Genomic DNA, 10,084 nt, shown 5'->3' with positions numbered 1-10,084 from the left:
AAAAAAAAAAAAAAAAAAAAGAATCAGCAGTCATTAATGGGTACTCTGTCCCCAAATCAGGCTGTGCTGTGCCAACGCAGCCTGTCTAGCCCTAAAACATAGGTTAAGATGGGGCTGAGGAACTGGCTTAGTGGGCAAAGAGCTTGCTGTGAAAGCATGAGGACTTGCATTTGTATTCTGGGTACCCATGTAAAAGCCAAGTGTGGTGGAACACATCTAACTCCAGTGGCAGCAGGGCAGACAAGAGGACCCCCAGAGCTCCATGGTCAGCAGCCAATCTAGTCCAACTGGTGAGCTGCACCCTTTCTAGAAAGGTGGAACATGATAGAGGAAGATACCTGGTGTCAAGCTGACCACCACAGGGGCATGCATGCACACACAGTGCTGAGAATTCTACTTCCTCTTCTCTCTCTTGGTAACTTTCTGGATCATTCTGAATAACATTTATACCCGTCTAGTTAGGGTTTCTATTACTGTGATAAAACACCATGACCAAAAAGAAATCTGTAGGGGAAAGGGTTTATTTTGCTTATGTTTTCACATCATAGTCCATCATTCAAATGAAGTCAGGGGAGGAACTGGAGAATGTGGAGGAATGCTGCTTACTGGCTTTCTTATACCATCTAGAACCACCTACCCAGGGATGGCACTGCCCACACTGGGCTGGGCCCACCCATGCCATCTAATAAGGCAATCCTCAGATATGCCTACAGACCGAGTTTATGGAGTCTTTCTCAGCTAAGATTCCTTCTTTCCAGATATGTCTAAGTTTGTGTGAAGTTGACAAAACCCAACCAGCACAATGCTCTTTATAAGCCTCTGCCTTCTTAGTAAACACTAATTCCTTCTGTCCTTATTAGATGAAAAAGCTGTTAGAACTCTCCATTTCCTCAGGAGACACACATCCCAGGCACTCCAATACAGGCATTGCTTTTTGTCTCTTCGCAGCTGAGGCCTATTCCCAGACATCTGCCACCTTCAGATTGAAATTCCAATGGAGTTTTTGCTTTGCTTGCCATATGAGTATGTGCAAGCAGGTGTACCTATCTATCTAGATATTGATAACTTTGCTGGGACTAAAGTTGTGTCCTAGCACTGCCTGGGTGTTTTGCTTACCTTTTAAACAGTAGTAGACTCTTACAACTACTCAATTCCTTTATTCCTGCCCTTGACATATCTCCCCGTTTTCTGAGACCACTCTCTGCTGATTTTCCTTTTCCTTTTGGGTTCTTTCTCTTGGTGTTTTAGTCAACTCGAGTTTCTCAGAGCTTAGTCTTTGACTCTCCTCAATTTCTTAGGTTGTCTCTGTAGCTATGGCTTCTGTCACTATCCATACACTAAGCACTTGCAAAGTGTATTATCTCCATTTAGAGGTATGGCAACCTCCTCAAATTTATCCTTAAAATCAAAAGCCAGCTGTATTATCCACCCCTATTTTTTTAAAGATTTATTTATTATTATGAATAAGTACACTGTAGCTGTCTTCAGACACACCAGAAGAGGGTGTCAGATCCCATTACAGATGGTTGTGAGCCACCATGTGGTTGCTGGGATTTGCACTCAGGACCTTTGGAAGAGCAGTCAGTGCTGTTAACCGCGCTGAGCCATCTTTCCAGGCCCATTCCCCTTATTTATTTGACCAAAATACCCGAGTAGCTAAAGAATTTACTTTGGCCCAGGTCTTCAGAGGGTTTTGTCAATGGTCATTTGGTCCCATGTGCTTTGTTTGGCAGAACATAATGGTGAGAAATGTGTGGTTAAAGAACAACTTCATTTCACGGTGGCAGAAAGGGTGAGGGACAGCGTATCTCAGAGAATGTTCCCCCAGTGACTTATCTCTGCAGTTAGCCTCGACTCCCTAAAGTTTCCAATTCCCCAAATACCACCAGCAGCTGGGACCAAGTGCTCAGCCCCAGGCTCTTAGTAGTACATTTCACACCCAAACCACAAGACCGCTGGGATCCTACTAGGATATTCTGCCTAGATAAGAAGCCAAAGTTTTAGGCTTGATTCTTTTGTCCCCTCTGAGAGTCCCTCAGTCACTGCTTGGTATCTCACCTGAGTACCCACTTTCTCCCTGCCACCATTGCCCCAAAGCCACCATCTGAGCACCCCACTCCTGTCCTCGATTCCTGCTCTTTACATGGGATAACCTTCTTACAATGTAAATATGAGCATGGCATATTCTAGGTTAAGAACTTTAGGAACATGTGTCCTTAGGATAAACACCAGTCTTATAATAAACTGTCTTTATTGCTCTTCTGAAGCCCAGGCTCATACCATTCTCAGTTGTCTCCATCCCTCTACTTGTCTGGGCTTTCAGCTTTTCACACTCTGTCTTCTGTCTACACCATGGTTACATTGTTGTTCATTTCTACCCTAAGGTTCAGTGCAAACTTTCTTAGAGGCCTTCCTACAGGGGGTGTTAATACGGCCAGAACCACTTGTCATGTGTCCATAGAAGTGTCTCTCCACAATGATTCCAATTTTAATTAAATCATTGATGTGATTAGTCATCTCTGGGAAAATAGAAACTCCATGAAGACAAGAAATCAGTCTTGTTTTCTTAAACCTACCATGTGATTCATCCAGAATGAAAGACTGACAATTCCCCCCCCTCCCCCCAGCTAACTCCCTGAGAACTTATAGGACAAGGGACCCTTCTGAAAGAGGTGTCTCAGGGTTGCTTAGAACATGAGACTACAATGTTAAATTTAGTGCTTTGCTACAAGAATGGCCCTTAATTCCAGCAGGATTTCTTAACAGTAGGTTTCTGTAACCATGCATTACTCATAAATACTGCTGAAGGACCACAACTAGAAAATAACCTTCATGTATAAACCTCACTTCGGGTGCTCAAGCTTGGGAGTCAAGGGCCAGATGTAGTCCACAGGTGTGCTTTGTACATATCCCACCCAAAAAGAATAGTGACTTAGCAAGGAGGATGTGTAGCATACTTAATTTTTTTAAAAAAGATCTGCTTATTATATATTTTATGTACCTGAGTGCTCTGTTTTCATGCACATCAGAAAAGGGAATGATTCCACTATAGATGGTTGTAAGCCACTGTGTGGTTGCTGGGAATTGAACTCAGGACTTCCAGAAGAGCAGCAAGTGCTCTTAACTGCTGAGCCATCTCTCCATCCCCTCAAAAAAATTATTATTTTTTTGTTTTTTCGAGACAGGGTTTCTCTGTGTAGCCCTGGCTGTCCTGGAACTCACTCTGTAGACCAGGCTGTCCTCGAACTCAGAAATCTGCCTGCCTCTGCCTTCCAAGTGCTGGGATTAAAGGTGTGCGCCACCACTGCCAGGCAAAAAATCATTTTTTTAAAAAAATGAAAGTATTTGAATTAGTTACCAAATCTGCAAATATTTTGTAGAAAGAATCAGTGTCTTTGATTTCTCCTGAAAAATGAGATGGAACTGTGTTCCCATGTGGTGATGGCACAGGCTTGAGTGGGAAAGCAGCTGCCCCCTTCAGATTTAATGTAGTATAATAGAATATAAATACATAAATAAAAGTAGTGTCAAATAATTTAAGGCAGGACTTATATATTTATGATTGAGAAAAAAAATTAAAGGCATTTTAAAATATGAGCCTTTAACAAACATCTTCCCAGCTCAAATGCTACTTCTAAAAAGCGAGAAACTTTCCAGTGCTTGGGAGGAAGAGGGAGGCAGATGTGAGTGTTTGAAAGTAGGGGTTGGGGTGGGTGTGTTCTAAAGCACAGTGGGGAGGGCGTGGGTCTGTGTGTGTGTGTGTGTGTGCATGCATGTGGGGAATAGGTAGCACAGTGGGGAGGGCGTGGGTCTGTGTGTATGTGTGTGTGTGCATGCATGTGGGGAATAGGTAGCACAGTGGGGAGGGCGTGGGTCTGTGTGTGTGTGCACGTGGGGAATAGGTTGGGTGGGCAGCCTCTTCAATTAACCAGGAAATACTAACTTGATTTCATTTAAGTATGTGTATGTTTGTATGTCTTTAGGGGACTTTAAATGTTTAAGAAATGACTGTCCACAGGTCCAGTTTCAGCAGGTAAAACACTCATACACATAAAATAATGGATTTGTATTCAAACATCAAAGAATCCATTTCATTAACACTTCAATGATGCAGAAAGTAATGAAGGTAATTTGTACTTTTAGATTTTCTCAAAAAAGGAAAACTATGGTTTAATTTTATGTGTGTGTGTGTACAAGTTGAGTACAGTGTCCACAGAGGCCGGAAGAGGGTGTAGGGTTCTCTGGAACTAGAGTTACAGGCAGCTGTGAGTTGCCTAATATGGGCCATGTTTCTAGCCCTGAATACTTTATTTTTTTTTTAACTTACGGGGCAAGTAGTTTATAAGATATTCTGTTAGGGGACTCTGTTAAGACAGTAAGAATTTATTGTATTCACTCTTCATTTCAGAACACCAAAGGAAACGGAGCAGGCAAAAGAGTCTTTTGTAAGGGATGGCCATGAAGATGCAGTTTTAGATAAAAAACTGAAGTATTACAGGTACCCCCGGTCAGTCTGGAATCACCCTGTAAGGACACCGATATCCATCTCCACAGAATGGCATGGGTATAAAAAGAAGGACCACACGATTAGTGTTGGCCAAGACATTAACTCTGACGTAGTAATTCACAAGGATGACAAAGAACTGAGGGCCCCTTCTCCATACTGGGCAATGGTGGAGCAAGACAAAGCCATCTCTTCCTCCTCCTCCACTCCAGCATCTTCCATCTCAGATGCCTTTTGGCTGGAGGATTATGCCCAGGTTGAGGAGGGCAAAGGTAAACAGTTATCAACGTTTGGTTAGGTATTGGTTTACGAATTTGTGGCCATAGAACTTTTTATTTTTAAACATCCAATTTTTATGCCTTACCATGGTGCTGATTTGTAGATTTCCTGCATGACTTACCAGCTTTCCTATAACTACAGAAACGTCTTCTTCCATTACCAGCTCAGGATTTCCCTGTGATCTAACAGGCTCTCCAGACCTGTTCTCAGAGTCTTATCATCATTTGCTCAGATTTTACAACGTCACTAGAGGAACCTGCCCAATCATCAGAATGGCTGAATACTTGTAAGGTATAGTTTTCCTTGAGGTCTTGGACTGGTTGTTTACATTACAACCCCTGCCCTCACCTGCTCTCAGTGATACCTTTACTTGGAATATCAGGACTGAAACAAGCAAGGAAGAGACAGGAGAGGGAGTCAGACACAAATGAAGGAACCAGCTGAAAGGATGTTCTTTAGAAATGCAGTTTTACTATAAACGGGGCAAAATCCAGACCGTTCAATTGTTATTATCCCCAAATGAGCAAATTTTATAGTTGTTTTTATTTTAAAGAGCCATCAGTAATAATCTGGAATTTTTACTTTTAAAGCTGCTTAGCCTCAATTTTAACAGTTTCTGACATTTCTTAACTGATGTAATTGGTAAACTCAAAAATTACTCTTACTTTTCTATTATGTTTTCTTTAAAGCATTTAATAAATACCCGTTGACTGCCTAGAAAGAACACAAGAAAGACATTTACACACAATGCTTTATTAGCTCTGGGACTTCATTGAGAAAATGCTGAATTAACATTAATTAGTAATGAAGACACCTTCCTCTGATGTGTTTGCTGGTCTGGGCTGAGACTTAAATATACATATGTGTTATAACTCATCAAGAAAAGGCGTATGTCCCAAGTTTCCACTCGCTGCCATTGACTTCTTGCCAGAAACAAATGTTTTTGCAGCCTTAAATAAAAAGCAAAGTTAAATATGTTATCATCAAATAGATAAACCATATATTTTGAGTTTACAGACAAGACATTCTAAGACAGCAGTTCTATAATACAGCCTCATAAGCCAATTAACTGTGAGATAGTCAGTGCTTTATTCTGAATATGAACAGTATCACATGTGCAACTAGGCAAACTGAAGCCTCCAGATGAGGACAGTCCTGAAGAAAAAAACCACACGGACGTTCAAAACCAGGAAGAATGGCCACCGCTAGGCTGCATTTTACTTTGTATTACAATGGTAAAAGGCCTGGGTTAAACCAAAATACTGTCATCGTTAACATAAAAGTAGATTTTATGTCTTGGTGCTCCTTTTATTTTGGAAGAGGGGCTCTTGGTGTGGTACTGAGAGGATACATAGTCCAGGCTGCTTGAAACTCAACTATCTTCTCACTTTGGCCTCCAGAACACTGGCTGGCTCTGGTATTTTCCATGTCATTACTTCAAATTCAAAGGTTATATTACATGTAATAGCATAGGGCAGGACGACGTAGAGCAAGGCTAGCTTTTCTGATGCGAGAGAGAAGGTATAGAGGAGGGTGAGCGAGGACTCACACAGCTCTTACACGTAAGTGGACTTTTTAGATGCTATCAGAATGAATTCTGGGCCAGCTGAAATGCAGGCAGGGGGAGTATCTAAAACCAGACTTGACTCTACCCACTGTCACCATGTCACCACACAATGGTGAGAAGATGGTTAAGACACCTACAGTAAAAGGAGAGGTGTCTTTACTGTAGAAGCACCACTGACGAGAGATTTACAGCAGAGTTCACTGTATTAGTGAACCATCCAAAAATAAAAAAAAAGATAGAGTTGAGACAGGGTTTCTCTGTGTAGCCTCTGCTGTTGCTGGCCTGGAACTAACTCTGTACACCAAGCTGGCCTTGAACTCAGAGATGCACCTGCCTCTACCTCCACTACCTGGCTGTAACAAACAACTCAAATCTTGTAAGAAACAATATTATTTAAGATGGGTAGGGAAACTAGCAAGAGAAGGTCTTAGGTTGGTAGAATGTGGACACTGTAAGCATGCATGGTAAAGGACTGGGTTGAGAAGGAGCAGTAAAAGTGGCCATGAAACCTGGGAAGTCACTCATCTGACTCTGCCTGACCTTCAAGGGTTTAAAATGGTTCAAAATGGGCATCTGCTTCAATGGGGAAGACACATATACCCAAGTTGCTAGGGAAGCTGTTTGAGACATGATGGTAAAGAGCTCTCCTGTTCTCTGCACCAGCACAGGCCCCAAGGAAGCTTATGCAGTTATTCTGAAAGTAGATCACTAGGGTTAAACTATCTAAGTTGAAATAGATTTCATTTGCTTACCTTTACAACATCAGCATCAGCCACGGAGTCAATTTGTTGAAGGACAGTAGACGGTGGCATATAAGAACCTGCAGCTAGAGCCTGTGACCCAATTTCACTCAGGAAACCCTCTGAAGTCTCCACAGACATTAGATATCCAGCTTTCAGCTTGTTCCTGTCCAATAAAAGGCAGAAGTCAGTTTTATTTCTCCCTCCTTCCCCAACCCCACTCCCACCCCCAAAAGCAAGATAGTAAATGTATTATTTCAAACAGGCTAAAAAGTCTGTTATAGTCCTTCCTTCAGCAATTCTTCTCTATGTGGAAGGTGTCAATACAAAACAGCTCTCAACTCAACAGGTTGTCCTTTGATTTTGGAGTTTAGCTTAAGTAGAACTTTTAAGGTCAGTTTTAATCATGAAGCAACTTTTAACATATGAAAAAAAATATTTGTTGTTGCTGGTTTTTGTTTTTTGGTTTTTTTTTTTTTTTTTGAGATATGGTCTCTCTACATAGCCCTAGCTGTCTGGAACTCACTACGGCTGGCTTTAAACTCATATCTGCCTGCTGCTTCTTCCTGAGTGCTAGGATAAAGGTGTGTACCTCCATGCTCAGCTATGATTATATTTTTATTTTTTATTTTGATTTTACCTTTTCCAGGCATTTCTTTTTCTTTTGTTTTGTTTCCTTTATTTTATGTATATTTTGAGTTTTGCCTACATGAGAGAGTCAGATCCCCTGGAACAGGAATTACAGACAGCTGAGCTGTGGTGCTGGGAATTGAACTTTGGTCCTCTGAAAAAGCAGCCAGAGCTTTTAACGTCTGAACCATCTCTCCAGCCCCCTTTCTAGGCATTTCTCTTTCTTTTATTTTTACTTTTTTTTGTTTTCTTTCTCAAAACAGGGTTTCTCTGTGTAGCCCTGGGTGTCCTGAAACTCAATCTGTAGACCAGGCTGGCCTCGAACTCAGAGATCTGCCTGCCTCTGCCTCCCAAGTGCTGGGATTAAAGGCGCTCAATTGGGTTTTATCTCAACAAGGGAGGGGTATGATGTGATGGTCAGGTGGGAAAGTATATCTTCTATGCCCCATACCTTAAACATGGATGCTAAAGCTTCATTTTGAAATGAAACAGACTTAATTCACAATTATGCCATAAAGAAATGATAATTCCTTACAAATACATCTTCAAAAGGTATCTGAGTTATCTATACTAGATATGAATCATTGAGGGTAAAGCTGCTTGCTACCAAACATAACGAGTCCCTGGGACCCACATGGTAGAAAGAGGGAACAGTTACTTCAAGTTGTCCTGACTTCCATACATGTGCCATAGCATAGGTGAGCCCACACATTCAAAAAAGAAAGATGGGTCTGAGATGGCTCAGTGGTTAAGAGCACTTATTGCTCTTGCAAAAGACTTGAATTTGGTTCTTAGTACTTACACAGAGGTTCACAATCACTGGATCCTGGGGATCCAATACCTTCTTTTGACTTCTGAGGGCACAAGACATACATGTTGTGCACTTACATACATGCCAAACAGGCAAAATACTCACACACATAAAATATAAAAATTACTTATTTTTATATTATGCACATTGATTGGTACTTTGCCTGCATGTATGTCTGTGTGAGGGTGATGGACCCTGGATCTGGATTCATAGATGGTTTAAGCTGCAATGTAGTTGCTAATGGGAATTGAATCTGGGTACTCTGAAGAACAGCCAATGTTTTTAACTGTGGAGCCATCTCTTCAGCCCCTAATTACTTTTTAAAATATAAAAAAAGAAGAACCATAAGTAGGAAAACAAGGGTCATTTCTGTAGTGCTGGGATTAGAACTCATGTCCTGTACATGCAAGGCAGTCTCTACCACTGAATTATAGCATTTCCTTTCCTTGTTAATACTGTTCTTTACTTTTCTTATGAGCATATAATAATATATATATTTTTTAATTTTTGAAATTTTATTTACTTTGGTGCTCCACCTCTATATATGCCTGTGGGAAAGTGTCAGATCTCCCAGAAGTGGGAATTATAGACAGTTGTAAACTGCCATGTGTATGCTAGGATTTGAACCTGGGTCCTTTGGGAGAACAACTAGTGCTCTTAACCACTGAGCTATTTCTCCAGCCTGAGCATATAGTATTTTTTAAAAATCAGCTTTTAAATAACTGAACTATGAAATACATAATATAGAAATATAGAAACTTGCTGGGTGGTGGTGGCGCACACCTTTAATCCCAGCACTTGGGAGGCAGAGGCAGGTGGATTTCTGAGTTTGAGGCCAGCCTGGTCTACAGAGTGAGTTCTAGGATAGCCAGGACTATACAGAGAAACCCTGTCTCGAAAAACCAACCAACCAACCAAACAAACAAACAAACAAACACAAAGAAATATAGAAACTTACTTGGCAGCCTGGACATCTGCACTGGAAAGGTTTCCTTGAGCAACTTCTTTTACTTGGTTGTAGGCAGCATTGATAACCTAGGGCACACAAGTAAAAAGTCATCCGTGGCCAGAGCCTGGGTCTCCTGAGGTAATCAATGCTCCTGTACTGAGGCAAAGTTCTAGTGTTCATGGGGAATTCTGTGGTCATCATGTCACCACGCAGCTGGTGGTGCTACTTTTGAGAGGTTACAGAGCATTTAGGACATAATCTAGTAACAGTCACAGTCACTGGGGCTGGGCCTGGGGGGGATACGGCTGGTTCTGCTCCTGTTCCTGTTTTCTGCATCTCAATCCAGAAGAAGTGAGGAGCTGCCTCTGTGACTTCCACCATCACACCCTCCTCATCAAGATAAAGTGAAACCGTGAGCCAAAATAAAGCCCTTTCCTTTAAATGCTGACTGTCACAGTACTGAGAATGAAGCTGCACTTATACACATATATGTAATATACAACGATAAAACCAACAGTATCCACCAAGCTTCTTACAAATCTTAAGAAGCAAAGAGCAGAAACTGGCAGAAACTGGTGCCTCTTCCTTAGGGAAGATAGAATAG

General features: G+C 41.5%; 2 protein-coding genes across 3 annotated transcripts in view; one reads left to right on the top strand and one right to left on the bottom strand.

Annotated features, from left to right (window-relative positions):
- Pdzd9 (PDZ domain containing 9) overlaps positions 1-6,078 on the top strand; it is a 14,041-nt gene extending 7,963 nt beyond the window's left edge. For both annotated transcript variants that reach the window (XM_031388139.1, XM_031388140.1), the window contains exon 4: positions 4,409-6,078. In XM_031388139.1, coding sequence (XP_031243999.1) covers positions 4,409-4,802 — 394 coding nt within the window. In that variant the 3' untranslated portion in view covers positions 4,803-6,078. The remainder of the gene's footprint in view (positions 1-4,408) is intronic.
- LOC116102887 (cytochrome b-c1 complex subunit 2, mitochondrial) overlaps positions 5,517-10,084 on the bottom strand; it is a 25,063-nt gene continuing 20,495 nt past the window's right edge. The window contains exons 12-14 of the mRNA XM_031388138.1: positions 9,490-9,566; positions 7,103-7,256; positions 5,517-5,733 (exon numbers count right to left, since the gene is read on the bottom strand). Coding sequence (XP_031243998.1) covers positions 5,650-5,733; positions 7,103-7,256; positions 9,490-9,566 — 315 coding nt within the window. The 3' untranslated portion in view covers positions 5,517-5,649. The remainder of the gene's footprint in view (positions 5,734-7,102; positions 7,257-9,489; positions 9,567-10,084) is intronic.

Source organism: Mastomys coucha, unplaced genomic scaffold (genome assembly GCF_008632895.1).
Source record: "Mastomys coucha isolate ucsf_1 unplaced genomic scaffold, UCSF_Mcou_1 pScaffold21, whole genome shotgun sequence".
NCBI lineage: Eukaryota > Metazoa > Chordata > Mammalia > Rodentia > Muridae > Mastomys > Mastomys coucha.
Note: the sequence above shows the minus strand (reverse complement) of the source record. Positions and strands in the feature narration are given on the sequence as shown.